General features: G+C 39.6%; 1 protein-coding gene across 2 annotated transcripts in view; it reads right to left on the bottom strand.

Annotated features, from left to right (window-relative positions):
• Window positions 1-19680, bottom strand: part of EMID1 (EMI domain containing 1) — a 272782-nt gene that overhangs the window by 43189 nt on the left and 209913 nt on the right. Inside the window, exon 14 of one of the 2 annotated variants that reach the window (XM_053702175.1) lies at window positions 4092-4176. The exons of the other annotated variant lie outside the window; for it this stretch is intronic. Coding sequence (XP_053558150.1) covers window positions 4092-4176 — 85 coding nt within the window. The remainder of the gene's footprint in view (window positions 1-4091; window positions 4177-19680) is intronic. 2 annotated transcript variants of the gene reach the window in all.

Raw genomic sequence — 19680 nt, 5'->3', positions numbered from 1 at the left:
CCGTCATTCGTCGGGAAGTCGTCGGCCAGGATGGATGTTCCACGTCGGCGGGATGAAGATGGAGCCGGAAGAAAGAAGATTGAAGATGCCGCTTGATAGAAGACTTCAGCCGGATGATGGACCTCTTCAGCCCCCGCTTGGATCAAGACTTCAGCCGGATGATGGACCTCTTCAGCCCCCGCTTGGATCAAGACTTCAGCCCGATGATGGACCTCTTCAGCCCCCGCTTGGATCAAGACTTCAGCCCGATGATGGACCTCTTCAGCCCCTGCTTGGATGAAGACATCGCCCGGATTGGATGAAGACTTTGGAGCCTCTTCTGGACGGATCGATGATACCCGGCGTGGTGAAGATAAGGTAGGGAGATCTTCAGGGGCTTAGTGTTAGGTTTATTTAAGGGGGGTTTGGGTTAGATTAGGGGTATGTGGGTGGTGGGTTGTAATGTTGGGGGGGGGGGTATTGTATGTTTTTTTTTACAGGCAAAAGAGCAGAATTCTTTGGGGCATGCCCGCAAAAGGACCTTTTAAGGGCTGGTAAGGTAAAAGAGCTTTTCAATTTTTATTTTAGAATAGGGTAGGGCATTTTTTTTATTTTGGGGAGCTTTGTTATTTATTTAGGGGGCTTAGAGTAGGTGTAATTAGCTTAAAATTGTTGTAATATTTTTCTAATGTTTGTAAATAATTTTTTTATTTTTTGTAACTTAGTTCTTTTTTATTTTTTGTACTTTAGTTAGTTTATTTAATTGTATTTATTTGTAGGTATTTGTATGTAATTAATTTATTGATAGTGTAGTGTTAGGCTTAATTGTAGATAATTGTAGGTAGTTTATTAAATTTATTTATTGATAGTTTAGTGTTAGGTTTAATTGTAACTTAGGTTAGGATTTATTTTACAGGTAATTTTGTAATTATTTTAACTAGGTAGCTATTAAATAGTTATTAACTATTTAATAGCTATTGTACCTGGTTAAAATAAATACAAAGTTGCCTGTAAAATAAATATTAATCCTAAAATAGCTACAATATAATTATTATTTATATTGTAGCTATATTAGGGTTTATTTTACAGGTAAGTATTTAGCTTTAAATAGGAATAATTTATTTAAAAAGAAATAATTTATTTTGTTAGATAAAAATTATATTTAACTTAGGGGGGTGTTAGGGTTAGACTTAGTTTAGGGGTTAATACATTTATTAGAGTAGCGGCGAGGTCCGGTCAGCAGATTAGGGGTTAATACTTGAAGTTAGGTGTCAGTGATGTTAGGGAGGGCAGATTAGGGGTTAATACTATTTATTATAGGGTTTTTGAGGCGGGAGTGAGGCGGATTAGGGGTTAATACATTTATTATAGTATCGGTGAGGTCCGGTCGGCAGATTAGGGGTTAATAATTGTAGGTAGGTGGCGGCGACGTTGGGGGCGGCAGATTAGGGGTTAATAAATATAATATAGGGGTCGGCGGTGTTAGGGGCAGCAGATTAGGGGTACATAGGGATAACGTAGGTTGCGGCAGTGTGCGGTCGGCAGATTAGGGGTTAAAAAATATTATTAGAGTGGTGGCGATGTGGGGGGGGCCTCGGTTTAGGGGTACATAGGTAGTTTATGGGTGTTAGTTTACTTTAGAGCACAGTAGTTAAGACCTTTATGAACCGGCGTTAGCCCAGAAAGCTCTTAACTCCTGGCTTTTCTCTGCGGCTGGAGTCTTGTCGTTAGATTTCTAACGCTCACTTCAGCCAAGACTCTAAATACCGGCGTTAGAAAGATCCCATTGAAAAGATAGGATACGCAAATGGCGTAGGGGGATCTGCGGTATGGAAAAGTCGCGGCTGCAAAGTGAGCGTTAGACCTTTACCTACACGACTCTAAATACCAGCGGTAGCCCAAAACCAGCGTTAGGAGCCCCTAACGCTGGTTTTGACGGCTAACGCAGAACTCTAAATCTAGGCGTAAGGGTCAGATTACAAGTAAAGCGCTAATTTATCACGCGCCTGCAAACGGGCAAATTTATTGCTACCGCAAGCTCGTAAATCAGATCAGATCTCTGGTTAATTTTATAAATGTGCCCCAATTGCTCCAAAAACTAGGAATAGTGTGCCTTTTAAAAATTAACAATTGAAGCATTGTTTTGTTTTTTTTTTAAATAACTGCACAAAGCAAAATGTAAGCGATATTTTGCGCTCAACTTGTAATCTGGCACTAAATCGGAGATTACTATTTTTCTACTCATCCCTTTGACTGATATTGTTTTGATGGGTTTATGGTATGATCATTTTCTTGTTACGTTTAATGCTGTTAGTTCCTGTTTTACGGTATGTTTATTATTATGTTACTACGTTTCTCTTTTCCTGGGGTTTGATATCTCATCCTTTAACATCTTTTTGGTATTCTGATCATATTGATACAGCAGAATGTGGCAGTCGAGATTTTATCTATTTACTGTTTTCTCAGTCTTTGGAATAGCATGTGATTACATGAGGGTATACTGCACACACTATATGCAGAATGGTTGGTTTGTTTCTGTGTCTTGTTCTTTGCTGCTATTGAAAGAGCAATAAAGGTTTATGCAAATGCTTGTCTGATGCCTTTAATAAAAGCATAATTATTTAGTTAATAAAGATAAAACCATCTCCATTTTCTGATGCTTTACTTTAGATATTCACCAGATACTGCCTTGAAAAGATATTGGTCCTGGTTCTACATAACAACATATGCGTGCTTAGGAGTAGATAATGGTTGCAAGGAGCCACTGCAGCAGTGCTGTTGTTACCTGGCCACATAATGTACTCAAGCAGAGTGACCCTTCTAACCAGCAGCTCCAGCTGTTCTTGAAGCTGGAGGAAGGAGGCTAAGCTGATCACCTGCCAGACCGAAAATAGTAGAATAGAACATTGGACCAAGTGGAAGCTATTGGTGTGCACTTTGGGGAAACTAGTGGTGTGGAAGATGAGAGAGGGAATTATAAGGGGTCTAAGAGACGTGCGAGGACTAGAAAAAAAAAAGAGGAGAAAACAAGAAGCAGATTGAAAATCTAGATGAAAAAAAATATTTTACATAGGGTGAAAAAAATAAAAGCATGGGGTAAAGGGATGCAAAGTTTAATCCGTCTTTTCTTTCGGTGGCCCATCTATCCAGCAGTACTTCTTTAAATGGGGGCAGCCCTTGTAGGCTACTGTAGTTACAGCTCGGTGAATACCCAAACTGAAGTCTGTCTCTGGCTTTACAGTCTTGTGTCTGATAAATGGAAGGAACTGTACGTTGCAAAAACTCTTTAGAATGTCAAATTGCAGTACCTACATATTTTAGCAGAGGGCACTAAAAAGAGATCAACAACCATAACTACCATAATACTGACATGAACTGGTTATGGTCCTGAATTAGTTTGTGTCATTTTGTACTGCAAATAATTAAACAACAGTGGTAAACAGAATTAAGCCAAAAATAGATAGTATAATAATACATTACATTTGGGTTGACATAAATTCATTATAGCTTTTCTTCTTTGAAATCCTGCTGTATAGTGCAATCTGCAGCAATAAGCAATACTTCCTCAGAGCACATCATAACACATCCAGCTTATATCTCACATTCTTATATATCTCATGCTTTTTGTCCCCTCCGCTTGCTGCACCATATGTATACTGCTCTGGATTAAATCTTCCACATCTCTTTCCTCATACTTCCTTACCTTTGCTTGTCTATTACCCAACTATCTCCTTCCCAACTCTTCCTCTTCTTACCGCTACTTGCCTCACCTTTATCTCTGCCTTTGTTTGCCTTTCTTGCCCCTGATAGTCTATGCCACTTTCCTCATATCTGCCTCCTCTCTATCTCATTTTGTACCTCTACCTCTTATCTTCCCTTCATAACCAGCATGCTTTGCTTGTGACTGCCACATATGTGCTTGTGTCTCTCCATCACTGGCTCTTGTGGCTCTTTTATTTGCCTTTAACTTATATACGTATTTCCAAACTTATGTTGCTAATTTCTAGTTTTTAGCTGTCTTTGTCACTTGTCTACTTCCTTTTTCCATGCCTGCCCCCCCCCCACACTTAAGAAACCTCTCTTCTCTCCCTTTTACTCCACCTGATACTCACCATGAATTCCAATCATTGTCTCCAATATTAAAACTCTCTCTGCTAAAATCTTCAGAGCTTCTCTGATCTGCAGCATCCTTTCCCCCTGCGCAGGCAAGAGACAGACACAGCTGTGAGGGATTAACCCCCTCCCACCCACAATCCCTATCTTGCTGGGGGACCAATGTACTTCCGAACTACCCAGATGTAAAGGGGTTAATATTGCAGTAGCATATACATTGCTGGTAAAATAAGACTTAAAAGACCAAGTGTGTATATCACACTTGATAAATATATCCCTAAGGGAAGCATTCCTTGTAAATTGCATTTAACTGTCAACATATTTTTAATATTGAAAATTGAGTATAGCTTTAAAATAATTACATTAGCCTTTAATATGTGTTGGTTAATAATTACAATAATCTCTATAAAACTCCTCAGTGTCCTAAACATAAACGCATGGGACTTAAACTCCTACTATGGACAGTTAAAGGGACACTCAACCCCAAATGTTTCTTTCGTGATTTAGATAGAGCATGAAATTTTAAGCAACTTTCTAATTTACTCCTATTATCAAATTTTCTTTATTCTCTTGGTATCCTTATTTGAAATGCAAGAATGTAGTAAGTTTAGATGCCGGACCATTTCTGGTGAACAACCTGGGTTGTCTTTGCTGATTGGTGGATAAATTCATCCACCAATAAAAAAGAGCTATCCATAGTTCTGAACCAAGAAAAAATCTTAGATGCCTTCTTATTTCAAATAAAGATAGCAAGAGAACGAAGAAAAATTGATAATAGGAGTAAATTAGAAAGTTTCTTAAAGTTGCATGCTCTATCTGAATCACAAAAGAAAAATTTGGGGTTCAGTGTCCCTTTAATTTAAAATCAATACCAGAGGATGCAATTTTTGTGCCTAATTCCTTCAGCTAATTTGCTATGCAACTTTATTTAAGTATTAAATAATATATGTATATTGATTCTTTCCAGCATGTTCCACAACAAAATCTATTTGTGTTAGTCATACAACTGTTGTGCTTTATTAGAAATTAATAACTCAACAACACGCAATCAGGCACCCTAATACCCTATTAACAAATTATTTTTATACAATCTTAAAATATGACTGATCCATTAATGTCAACACTTATGTTGTGAAAAATTCCTAAATAAAGAATTTTGAAATATCATTAACTATTAAAGAATCATGAACTAATTAAACATAGAATAAAAATCTTATAGGAAAAATTGTATTACTACCGTTCTGCCTATTGTAAATTTAAAATATTATAATAATCTTTTGATCTTTAGTGTTAGAACTTTATATTCTTAACAGACCTGTATTTATCTTAAGTAACTTTGAATGATCTTATTATAATGGAGGTAAAATTACAGTAAACACAAAGATTTTGATATACATTTTTTAATTATGTGTACCAAAACAGCTTTGCAATATACTTAACAAGTCTAACTCTGCCACATATTTTTCACTAATAGGTATAAGCAGAGGTTAACTGATAAGGAGCTGCAAAACAGTGAATATTGTGCTAATATGACAGTGGCAAGCTGTGTCTACCCCAGTTACAAGTCCTGATTGGTATATATACAAAATAGGGGGCACCTAAAAAGGGCTAAAGTGCACAAATTGGAGGTTTAAATTCCCATAAACCTCCTAATTGAATCTAAAATTAAATATGTATACCAGATAGGAAACACCTAAAAAAAGGTTAAAGGGGCACAAAATTATCCTATAGCATGTTTATCCATCTATTACAAATAGTAATAGTGGTAAGCAAAAAAATATTACAATATAAATAAATATATGCACATATATGAAAAAAATTAAAGGGTCCTTTGTTTAAATCTCCCAAAAGTAAAGTCCTAAGTTGATTTGTGCAAAAAACTAGAATTTGTCCATATTGTATCCAGTCAGTTATGAATCCTGTGAACAACAGTGTGCTCCAACTAAAGGCAGCTTAGCATGGCAGTCATATATAAGGTCACTTCAAATTCATTGTATATTGAATATCATCTGGATCACTATTACTTCACAAAATTTTTAACAAACGGACTGGATACAACATGAACACATTTTTTTCACATTTTTCATAAACTTTCATGATTCAGATAGAGAATGTAATTTTAAACAAGTTTCCAATTTACTTTTATCACCAATTTTCCTTTGTTATCTTGGTATTCTTAGTTGAAAGCTAAACCTAGGAGGTTTCCTCAGGTTCATATAAAATTTCTAAGCTCTTGAAGGCCGCCTTTTCTCTCAGGGCATTTTGACAGTTTTTCACCACTAGAGGGAGTTAGTTCATGTCTGTCATATAGATACTACTGTGCTCACTCATGTGGAGTTCCAGTGAGCCAGCTCTGATTGGCTAAAATGGATGTCTGTCAAAAGAACTGAAATAAGGGGGCAGTTTGCAAAGGCTTAGATACAAGGTAATCACAGAGGTAAAAAGTGTATTTATATAACTGTGTTGGTTATGCAAATCTAGGGAATGGGTAATACAGGGATTATATAAGGGATTAAGTGCACTTTAGCCTATTTAGGCACTCCCTAGTCCTCCAGACCTCGCTGAATATGGCGAGCAATATGCTCGCCATATTCAGCATTGCACCAGCAGCTCACAAGAGCTGCTGGTGCAACGCCGCCCCCTGCAGACTCGCGGCCAATAGGCCGCCAGCAGGGGGGTGTCGATCAACCTGATCGTACTCAATCGGGTTGATTTCCGGCGATGACTGTCCGCCTGTTTAGAGCAGGCGGACAGGTTATGGAGCAGCGGTCTGAAGACTCGCCAGAAACAGAGGCCATCAAGGTCCTTACGGAGCTTGATAACTAGAGGCCAAAGTGTCAAGCACAAAAAAGCATACTTATATACCCTACTAAACTATCTAATAACCAACCTGTGTAAATCAATCAGTAAAGCATGCAAACCGTTTTGGTGTTCTATCATGAACTCCAATACATCAAAAACTCCAATCTGACGTAATTTCCGGTGATTCCATACATCTGATTGGTCTGTGTCTCTGTGAGTGACAGGATTCACAACCAATCAGATGGGCACTGTAATCGCCTATCTTCACTATCTATTTTGCCTCCGCCTGGGGGGTTAAAAGGGGGCAAAGCCCCCCTTGTAAACCTCATTCCCCAAGGTTTACTTAGAGTGTATGCCAGAGGATCGGCGGTGCGCCCCCCCAAGACAGGCAAAACAGATAGTGGAAATAGAAGACTCACCGGAAGTGAGGTCAGATTGGAGTTTTCAAGGACTTGGAGTTCTTGACAGAACACCGGATGCGTCCCTAAGCCATGCCCATCTCGGCATGCGCACATCGGTGACATCATCCAGGAGAGCCAACGTTGCCAAGGCAACATATCAGCACGATATTAACAGATGAGAATAGCAGTCAATACGGATACGTCACCAAGCCATGCACACATTTGCGTGCATAAATTAGTGAATTAATCTGGGACAGCCCTTATTGCCATAGCTACATCACTAAATAAATACAACAAACTATATACAGCTTTTACAGATTGACCTGCTGATAATAATCAGAGCATCTAACTTATCTAATATATACAATATGAGCAATCTAGAAACTAACTGCAAAATATGTTAGGCATATGAAACACTTAAATAGTCGATAATATATCAGAACAGAAGTTACATTATATTGGGGGGGTGTTTACTTAGAAATATATACAGCAATATATCATTCTATACTGCCCAACATCATATATATATATATATATATATATATATATATATATATATATATATATATATATATATATATATATATATATATATATATATATATAATGTATTTTCCTATTCAGACTATTGAATCATAGGGCAATTCAGTTAATTTATACAGAGATGTATCAATACCTATATATGCAAAACATTATCTATGCTAGCATCTAAATCTAAAGATTTTATGTCCCAGGAAGTAGGTAGAAACATGTACTCATTATGGTACAGAGGAACTGAGGACCATAATGTTGTGAAGGTAATAATCTTGATTGTAGTTACGGTACTTCCAAGCCTAGGGTGATATAGTATAAAGTTACTGATAGCAGCATGCATAGTCAACACTGCTATTTAGTCCCCTTGGGGACACCGTGTCCAGAACAAAGATCCAGCGTGCTTTGAGTTTCAGTAACGCTTGTGCCCTGTCTCCTCCACGTTTCAGGGGTGGCAGGTGGTCAATAAGCATTGTCCTTAGTGAAGATACTGAATGGCCGGCATGCATACTGTTATCAGTAGCTATATACTATACTACCCTAGGCTTGGAAGTACTGTAACTACAATCAAGATTATTACCTTCACAACAGCTGTGTATTATAACACATAGCAAAGCTATGAAGGCCTATAGACTACTACAGGTATCCTACTTCTTTTAATTATATTTAAGTTAGGGGGGATAGGGTTAGACTTAGATTTAGGGGTTAATAACTTTAGTATAGTGGCGGCGACGTTGGGGGCGGCAGATTAGGGGTTAATAAATGTAGGTAGGTGTCGTGATGTTAGGGACGGCAGATTAGGGGTTAATAATATTTAACTAATGCTTGCAAGGCGGGAGTGCGGCGGTTTAGGGGTTAATATATTTATTATAGTGGTGGCGATGTCTGGTTCGGCAGATTAGGGGTTAAAACATTTTTTTAGTGTTTGAAATACGGGAGGGCCTCAGTTTAGGGGTTAATAGGTAGTTTATGGGTGTTAGTGTACTTTTTAGCACTTTAGTTAAGAGTTTTTTGCTACGGCGTTGTAGTGTAAAACTCTTAACTACTGACTTTAGAATGCATTACCAGTCTTGACAGGAGAGGGTCTACCGCTCACTTTTTGGCAGACTCATAATACCGGCGCTATGCAAGTCCCATTGAAAAAAAGAGGATACGCAATTTGCGGTATTTCCAAGTCTGGCCAAAAAAGTGAGCGGTGAGTCTGTACCTTCAAGACTCGTAATACCAGCAGGCGTTAAAAAGCAGCTTTAGGACCGGCTAACACAGCTTTTTAAGCCTAACGCAAAACTCGTAATCTAGCCGATTGTTTTTTGATTTGAAGAAAGGGACTTGAGTTCCCTGAAACATCATCCATTAAAGCTGATTTTTTTCATGCAAATCCTGAGAGTGCAGTATTTGTTGAAACTATATATATATATATATATACTCAGCTATGATTACGCCTTGAGTGGCGAAACATGTCAGCAGCAGCTGTTCTCAAGTTTATGCTTCTGTGAATTTTCGCATGATCATGTATTACATGGATTTTAACATGGAATAAAATCGAGTTTTGGATTTGAAGAAGCCGCCTGCATTTGTCTTTTTCTTTATATATATATATATATATATATATATATATATATATATATATATATATATATAGTGTTGGGCGGTATAGAATTTGAGCTAGAATATATTTGCTGTATATATTTCTAAACACCCCCAATATAAACTTCTGTTCTGATATACTATTGTCCATTTAAGTGTTTCATATGCCTAACATATCTTGCAGTTAGTTTCTAGATTGCTCAACTTGTATATATTAGATAAGTTAGATGCTCTGATTGTTATCAGCAGGTCAATCTGTAAAAGCTGTATAATCGTTTGTTGTATTTGTTTAGTGATGTAGCTATGGCAATAAGGGCTGTCCCGGATTACGTCACTAATTTATGCATGTGAATGTGGGCGTGGCTTGGTGACGTATCAGTATTGACTGCTATTCTCATCTGTTAATATATATTGCCTTGGCAACGTCGGCTGTCCTGGATGATGTCACCGATGTGCACATGCCGAGATGGGCGTGGCTTAGGGACGCATCCGGAACGATTGGCATGCTTTACTGACTGAGTTACACAGGTGGGTTATTAGATAGTTTAGTAGGGTATATAAGTATGTTTTTTTGTGCTTCACACTTTATGTCTACTTGGGCCTCCACTGAGGAAAGCTCCTGTGTGAGCTGAAACGTTTAGCAACAGGTGTTACCATTGGATTAAAGGCTTTTGTTATTTATCAGTCACCTGTGTATGCCTACTCTGTGTCTTGGGGTTTCCAGCTGGCTCTGGGATACATCTGAATATCTACATCACGTATTGGCAGTGCTCCAAGGAGTTGCCTATTGTTGTTGTGTGCCATCTTTACCTGACTTGTTTTATATATTTATATATATAGTTGTGCTCATAGGTTTACATACCCTGGCAGAATTTATGATTTCTTGGCCATTTTTCAGAGGATATGAAAGATAACACAAACACTTTTCTTTCACTCATGGTTAGTGTTTGTCTGAAGCCATTTATTATCAATCAACTGTGTTTACTCTTTTTAAATCATAATGACAACAGAAACTACCCAAATGACCCTGATCAAAAGTTTACATACCCTGGTGATTTTGGCCTGATAACATGCACACAAGTAGGATACAGGAAAAGGTGCCAGCTGTTAAATTTACAGCTAATTATCATACTAATCAAGTTGCGTTTCTTGACACTATGGTAATGCGTGTTGGAGACCGTTTTGAAACAGATATCTTTAGAAAGTCTACGGACAAAAATACTTTATTGTCCCGTCAAAGCCATCATCCTCCTAGGGTGTTTAGAAGTGTACCTAAATCACAATTTCTTAGGGTGAAGAGGATAGTCTCTGATCCTTTAACTTGTTCTTTGCGCTTAAATGAGATGCGCAAGAGGTTCCAAGATAGAGGCTATTCCCCTAGAGAATTGGAGTCTATCAATCTTCAACCAAGGGATAACATTTGTGGGACTAAGAAATTGGCCTTTGTTTCTGATTTTAGCAATATAAGTATTAAATTACATAGAGTGATTTGTAGACATTGGTTTATGTTAAGGGACTCTATGCCAAAAATTGAGGAGTTCAAACATCCTCCTTTTTCATCTTTTAGGAGGGGTAATTCCCTTGGAAGACAGCTAATGAGGGCTAAGGTTAAGCCCCCTAGAACTAAACAAAGAGTGTTCAGACCAGTGGACAATGGGACCTTTCCTTGTTTAAATTGTTCCCATTGCAATAGCATAATTAAGGGTAAAACTATCAGTCATCCCTTTTCTGGTAAACTATTTTCATATCAAAGGTCTCTTTAATTGCCAATCGACATATGTGGTGTATGCGCTCAAATGCCCATGTGGCTTGTTGTATATTGGAGAGACTACCCAGCTTAAGGAGCGCTTAACCCAACATAAGTCGACTATTAGGAATCCTAAAATGAGACACTTTGATAGGGGAAGAATGCTACTTAAAAAAGAGGCTATGTGGATACATAGACTCAATACTTTACATCCTAAAGGTCTTAATAGGGAATATAATTTAGCATGTTTGCTTTAATTTAGGTCTGTTTTTGAAAAAATAATTAAGTGATGAATTCTCAATAAAGTAAAATAAAAATAAAAATAAATTTAAGAATAAAATAAATTAAAAAAACTAAAGAAATTTAAAAACCTTGATACTTAAAGAAATTTAGATCAATAAGCTCTGCATATAGTGTTTATATTATTAATTGTGATAAGTTTTGAAATTGTATTAGATATTTGTCTTTAAATGGTGATCACTTTTTTGGTGTTTCCTTCTTGATGTGTCTTATTGCTGTGGTGTTTTTGTTAAATTGTGTTGGCACTTTAATTTAATTTATATATTATATTAAGCTTTGTGATGATGATGAATGGAGGAGGTGGGGCTCTTTGGCTATTCAAGGGTTGGATTATGTATTAATTTGTATTGAGCCTGAGGAGGGGGTGCAAGCCCCGAAACGTTGCTCTGTTGTACTGCTGCCCTTGTTATAGTAAAGTGGATTTGCTCTGAACTACGCGAGTGTCTGCCCATTATTTCTTGCATGTATCTACACACCTGTGGACAAGGTGGGGATTGTGACACTCAACTTTGGAAGGTTGAACTTCCTCTGTATTTGTGAGGAGCTGAACATGCACACAAGTTGACAGAAAGGGGTTTGAATGGCTATTAAAGGTAACCATCCTCACCTGTGATCTGTTTGCTTGTAATTAGTGTGTGTGTGTGTATAAAAGGTCAATGAGTTTCTGGACTCCTGACAGACCCTTGCATCTTTCATCCAGTGCTGCACTGACGTTTCTGGATTCTGAGTCATGGGGAAAGCAAAAGAATTGTCAAAAGGATCTGTGGGAAAAGGTAGTTGAACTGTATAAAACAGGAAAGTGATATAAAAAGATATCCAAGGAATTGAGAATGCAAATCAGCTGTGTTCAAACTCTAATCAAGAACTGGAAAATGAGGTGTTCTGTTGAAACCAAGCCACTGTCAGGTAGACCAACTGAAATTTAAGCCACAACTGCCAGGAAAATTGTTCGGGATGCAAAAACAAACCCACAAATAACTTCAGGTGAAATACAGGACTCTCTGAAAACATGTGGTGTGCCTGTTTCAAGATGCACAATAAGGTGACACTTGAAGAAAGATGGGCTGCATGGTCGAGTCGCCAGAAGAAAGCCATTACTACGCAAATGCCACAAAGTATCCCACTTACAATACGCCAAACAGCACAGAGACAAGCCTCAAACCTTCTGGCACAAAGTCATTTGGAGTGATTTTAGCTTTTTAGTCACAACCATAAACGCTACATTTGGAGAGGAGTCAACAAGGCCTATGATGAAAGGTACACCATTCCTACTGTGAGCTACAAAGGCACAGGACATTTGGTCAGAATTAATGGCAAGATGAATGCAGTATATTATCAAACAGAACCCCTCATTTTCCAGTTCTTTATTAGAGTTTGAACACTGCTGATTTGCATTCTCAATTGCTTGGATATCTTTTTATATCCCTTTCCTGTTTTATACAGTTCAACTACCTTTTCCCGCCGATCCTTTGACAATTCTTTTGCTTTCCCCATGACTCAGAATCCAGAAACGTCAGTGCAGCACTGGATGAAAGATTCAAGGGTCTGTCAGGAGTGCAGAAACTCATTGACCTTTTATACACACACAATAATTACAAGCAAACAGATCACAGGTGAGGATGGTTACTTTTAATAGTTATTCAAACCCCTTTGTGTCAACTTGTGTGCAAGTTATCAGGCCAAAATCACCAGGGTATGTAAACTTTTGATCAGGGTCATTTGGGTAGTTTCTGTTGTCATTATGATTTAAAAAGATTAAACACAGTTGATTGATAATAAATGGCTTCAGACAAACACTAACCGTGAGTGAAAGAAAGGTTTTTGTGTTATCATTCATATTCTCTGAAAAATGGCCAAGAAATCAAATTCTGTCAGGGTATGTAAACTTATGAGCAAAACTATATATATATATATATATATATATATATATATATATAAATTTGCATAATTAACAAATGCATGATACAGGAGTCTATGTTTCACATGAAGAACCATACATAGCAACATAAACATGTCTCAAGTTAAAAAACAAAATTTATGCTTACCTGATAAATTTCTTTCTTTTGTGGTGCATCCAGTCCACGGGTTCATCCATTACTTGTGGGATATTCTCCTTCCCAACAGGAACTTGCAAGAGGACACCCACAGCAGAGCTGTCTATATAGCTCCTCCCCTAACTGCCACCCCCAGTCATTCGACCGAAGACAAGCAAGAAAAAAGGAGAAACTATAGGGTGCAGTGGTGACTGTAGTTTAAAAAATAAAAAACACCTGCCTTAAAGTGACAGGGCGGGCCATGGACTGGATACACCACAAGAGAAAGAAATTTATCAGGTAAGCATAAATTTTGTTTTCTCTTGTAAGGTGTATCCAGTCCACGGGTTCATCCATTACTTGTGGGATACCAATACCAAAGCTTCCACCCATGTGGAAGCTACCGCTCTAGTGGAATGAGCTGTAATTCTTTCAGGAGGCTGCTGGCCAGCAGTCTCATAAGCTAAACGGATTATGCTTCTCAGCCAAAAAGAAAGAGAAGATGCCGAAGCTTTTTGGCCTCTCCTCTGTCCAGAGTAGACAACAAACAATGCAGATGTTTGACGAAAATCCTTAGTAGCTTGTAAATAAAACTTTAAAACACGAACCACGTCAAGATTGTGTAATAGACGTTCCTTCTTTGAAGAAGGATTAGGACACAGTGACGGAACTACAATCTCCTGATTGATATTCTTATTAGATACCACCTTAGGAAGAAACCCAGGTTTGGTACGCAAAACTACCTTATCTGCATGGAAGATCAGATAAGGGGAATTACACTGTAAGGCAGATAACTCTGAAACTCTTCAAGCCGAAGAGATAGCAACCAAAAACAGAACTTTCCAAGATAAAAGCTTGATATCTATGGAATGCAGAGGTTCAAACGGAACCCCTTGAAGAACTTTAAGAACTAAATTTAAACTCCATGGCGGAGCAACAAGTTTAAGCACAGGCTTGATTCTAACTAAAGCCTGACAAAAGAACGCCTGAACGTCTGGAACATCTGCCAGACGCTTGTGCAGAAGAATAGACAGAGCAGAAATCTGTCCCTTTAAGGAACTAGCTGACAATCCCTTCTCCAATCCTTCATGGAGAAAGGATAATATCCTAGGAATCCTGACTTTACTCCATGAGTAACCCTTGGATTCACACCAATGAAGATATTTACACCATATCTTATGATAGATTTTCATGGTGACAGGCTTTCGAGCCTGAATTAAGGTATCAATGACCGACTCGGAGAAACCACGTTTTGATAAAATCAAGCGTTCAATCTCCAAGCAGTCAGCCACAGAAAAATTAGATTTGGATGTTTGAATGGACCTTGGAGTAGAAGGTCCTGCCTCAGTGGCAGAGTCCATGGTGAAAGGGATGACATGTCCACCAGATCTGCATACCAAGTCCTGCGTGGCCACGCAGGTGCTATCAAAATCACCGAAGCTCTCTCCTGCTTGATCTTGGCAATCAGACAAGGGAGGAGAGGAAATGGTGGGAACACATAAGCCAGGCTGAAGGACCAGGGCACTGCTAGAGCATCTATCAGCGCTGCCTGGGGATCCCTTGACCTGGACCCGTAACAGGGAAGCTTGGCGTTCTGACGAGACGCCATCAGATCCACTTCTGGTTTGCCCCATAGTTGAATCAGCTGGGCAAATACCTCCAGATGGAGCTCCCACTCCCCCGGATGAAAAGTCTGCCGACTTAGAAAATCTGCCTCCCAGTTCTCGATATTGATAGCTGAGAGATGGCAAGAGTGAACCTCTGCCCATAGAATTATCTTTGAAACCTCCAACATTGCCAGGGGGCTTCTTGTTCCCCCCTGATGGTTTATATAGGCTACAGTCGTGATATTGTCCGACTGAAATCTTATGAACCTGACCGCAGCTAGTTGAGGCCAAGCCTGAAGAGCATTGAATATCGCTCTCAGTTCCAGAATGTTTATCGGAAGGAGGGCTTCCTCCTGAGTCCACAAACCCTGAGCCTTCAGGGAGTTCCAGACTGCGCCCCAGCCCAGAAGGCTGGCATCTGTCGTCACTATAGTCCACTCTGGCCTGCGGAAACTCATTCCCCTGGACAGATGGACCCGAGATAACCACCAGAGAAGAGAATCCCTGGTCTCTTGATCCAGATTTAGCAGAGGGGACAAATCTGTGTAATCCCCATTCCACTGATTGAGCATACAAAGTTGCAGTGGTCTGAGATGTAGGCAGGCAAACGGAACTATGTCCATTGCCGCTACCATTAGGCCAATTACTTCCATACACTGAGCCACTGACGGCCGAGAAGTGGAATGAAGAGCACGGCAGGAAGTTAGAAGCTTTGATAACCTGACCTCTGTCAGAAAATTTTTCATTTCTACTGAATCTATCAGTGTTCCTAGGAAGGAAACTCTTGTGAGAGGGGAGAGAGAACTCTTTTCTTCATTCACCTTTCACCCGTGAGACCTCAGAAAGGCCAGAACAATGTCCGTATGGGACTTGGTGATTTGAAAAGTCGACGCCTGTATCAGAATGTTGTCTAGGTAAGGAGCCACCGCTATGCCCCGTGGCCTTAGAACCGCCAGTAGGGACCCTAGAACCTTCTTAAAGATTCTTGGTGCCGTGGCTAACCCGAAGGGAAGAGCCACAAACTGGTAATGCCTGTCTAAGAAGGCGAACCTGAGGAACTGATGATGATCTCTGTGAATCGGAATGTGGATATAAGCATCCTTTAAGTCCATGGTAGTCATATATTGACCCTCCTGGATCATAGGGAGGATGGTTCGGATAGTCTCCATCTTGAAGGATGGGACCCTGAGAAATTTGTTTAGGATCTTGAGATCCAAGATTGGTCTGAAAGTTCCCTCTTTTTTGGGAACTATAAACAGATTTGAATAGAAGCCTTGCCCCTGTTCCTCCCTTGGAACTGGGTGGATCACTCCCATAACCAGTAGGTCTTGAACACAACGTAAGAATGCCTCTCTCTTTATCTGGTTTACAGATAATTGTGAGAGATGAAATCTCCCCTTTGGAGATGAAGCTTTGAAGTCCAGAAGATAACCCTGGGAAACAATCTCTAATGCCCAGGGATCCTGGACGCCTCTTGCCCAAGCCTGGGCGAAGAGAGAAAGTCTGCCCCCCCACTAGATCCGGTCCCGGATCGGGGGCTACTCCTTCATGCTGTCTTAGAGGCAGCCGCAGGTTTCTTGGCCTGCTTCCCCTTGTTCCAAGCCTGGTTAGCTCTCCAGACTGGTTTGGACTGGGCAAAATTTCCCTCTTGTTTTGCATTAGAGGAAACTGAAGCTGCGCCACTCTTGAAGTTTTGAAAGGAACGAAAATTATTCTGTTTGGTCCTTAACTTATTGGACCTATCCTGAGGAAGGGCGTGACCTTTTCCTCCAGTAATATCAGAAATGATGTCCTTCAGACCGGGCCCGAATAGGGTCTGTCCCTTGAAGGGGATGTTAAGAAGCTTAGACTTTGAAGTAACGTCTGCTGACCAGGACTTAAGCCATAGCGCCCTACGTGCCAAAATGGCAAAACCTGAATTCTTAGCCGTTAGCTTGGCTAAATGAAAAATGGCATCAGAAATAAAGGAGTTAGCTAACTTAAGAGCTTTAATCCTGTCTAGAATATCGTCTAACGGGGTCTCCACCTGTAAAGCCTCCTCAAGAGATTCAAACCAAAAAGCCGCTGCAGCAGTAACTAGGACAATGCATGCAAGAGGCTGGAGAATAAAACCTTGATGTATAAAAATTTTCTTAAGGAGACCCTCCAATTTTTTATCCATAGGATCTAGGAAAGCACAACTGTCCTCGACGGGGATAGTTGTACGCTTAGCTAGGGTAGAGACTGCTCCCTCCACCTTAGGAACCGTCTGCCACGAGTCCCGTATGGTGGCATCTATGGGAAACATCTTTTTGAAAGCAGGAGGGGGAGAGAACGGCACACCTAGTCTATCCCATTCCTTAGTAATAATTTCCGAAAACCTCTTAGGGACTGGAAAAACATCAGTGTAAACAGGCACTGCAAAGTATTTGTCCATTTTACACAATTTCTCTGGAACCACAATGGGGTCACAGTCATCCAGAGTCGCTAAAACCTCCTTAAGCAATAAGCGGAGGTGTTCAAGCTTAAATTTGAACGCTGTCATTTCAGAATCAGACTGAAGTAACGCCTTCCCTGAGTCTGAAATGTCACCCACAGATAGAAGCTCACCTGCCTCGGCTTCTGAGTATTGTGAGGGTATATCGGACACAGGCCTTAAAGCGTCAGAAAGCTCTGTATTAGTTCTAGCCCCAGAGCTGTCTCGCTTTCCTTGTAGCCCTGGCAGTTTGGAGAATACCTCTGAGAGGGTAGCATTCATAACAGCCGCCATGTCCTGTAAGGTAAAAGAATTAGACGCGCTAGATGTACTTGGTGTCACTTGAGCGGGAGTTATAGGTTCTGACACATGGGGAGAGTTAGATGGCATAATCTCCTTCTTTTCAGTCAGAGAATCCCCTGGAGATAAATCTTTAAGCACCATAATATGGTCTTTATAGTTTATAGAAATTTCAGTACATTTGGTACACACTCTAAGAGGGGGTTCCACCATGGCTTCCAAACATATTGAACAAGGAGTTTCCTCTATGTCAGACATGTTTAACAGACTAATAATGAGACAAGCAAGCTTGGAAAACACTTTAATAAAGGAGAAACAGCAATTAAACAAAAACGTTACTGTGCCTTTAAGAGAAAAAAACTAGCACTTAAACTGCAAAACAGTGTAAAAATACAGTAAAGTCTTTGAAATTTTTACAGTGTGAGTAAGGGACTAAAGCAACATTGCACCCACTTGCAAATGGATGATTAACCCCTTAGGCCCCAAACCGGATTGAAAAACGTTAAAAAACGTTAAAAGTCAATTGAGCACCTTGCCACAGCTCTGCTGAGGCTCCTACCTGCCCTTAAATACGATTTTGTGCAGAAATAACCCCTTTGAAATGGTCCTCAGATGCCAGAGGACTCCTCTAGTAAAGCTGGATGTCTCAGTCTGAATTAAAACTGCGCAGTTAGAGCGCTAAAATAGGCCCCTCCCACCATGTACTGGATGTCAGAGGGGCCTTAAGAAAATACTCCTAGGAGTATCTGACTAGCCATGTGGAAACTAGGCCCCAAATAAAGACTTATCTCCCTCAGAGAAAAAACGTCCTATTTATGAAATCATGTAAACGTTTTGTCACTAAGTAATATAAATATTAACAAGAGTATTACCCTGTTTTGTAAGCATGATCCCAGTCGCTGTTAAATCACTGCATCAGGCTTACCTCAAATACACAAGGCTCTGTCAGCATTTTCTAGAACTTATTCATCTCTCTAGAAATAAAAATACTGAACATACCTCAAAGCAGGTAATCTGCAAACCGTTTTCCCATATTCTTCAGTTATGTGTGAGAACAGCAATGGACCTTAGTTACAAACCGCTAAGATCATCAAACCTCCAGGCAGAATTCTTCTTCTAATTTCTGCCTGAGAGTAAAACAGTACAACGCTGGTACCGTTTAAAAATAACAAACTCTTGATTGAAGGTAAAACTACACTAAGTCACCACATATCTCTTGATACTTCCTTTCTTGTCGAGAGTTGCAAGAGAATGACTGGGGGTGGCAGTTGGGGAGGAGCTATATAGACAGCTCTGCTGTGGGTGTCCTCTTGCAACTTCCTGTTGGGAAGGAGAATATCCCACAAGTAATGGATGAACCCGTGGACTGGATACACCTTACAAGAGAAATGTTGTTTCTAAATTTTTTTGAAGGGCCTCAACGTACCATAAAAAAGGCTTATTAGAATAACTCGCCTGAGCGGCGAGGTTTTGAATATCGGGCCCATAGGCCCTGATATTGAAAACCTCTCTGCTCAGGTGAGATATTCTAAAATGATCCTCGTGAAATATTTAAAAGGCAGATTTTGCTTTGCTTCTCCAATGGGGCATTCTCTGCATTTCTGTATGTAAAGGAGAGATTAGCCCAGTGCAATATAGCACTGCATGACATGACAGTCCTGCTGCATTTACACTTTGTGCTTTCTATTATATATCAATTTGCATTTCAGATTAAACAAAGTATGATCCTAATTTGTTAAAGTAACACAGAAGTGTAACAAAACTCTCATATCACACAGTGCTGTATTGCACTGGTCTTGTCTCTCCTTCATATATAGAAATGAGA

The sequence above is a fragment of the Bombina bombina genome, chromosome 2 (assembly GCF_027579735.1).
Source record: "Bombina bombina isolate aBomBom1 chromosome 2, aBomBom1.pri, whole genome shotgun sequence".
In the NCBI taxonomy this organism is placed as follows: Eukaryota; Metazoa; Chordata; class Amphibia; order Anura; family Bombinatoridae; genus Bombina; species Bombina bombina.
This window is presented reverse-complemented; position numbering and strand designations above follow the sequence as displayed.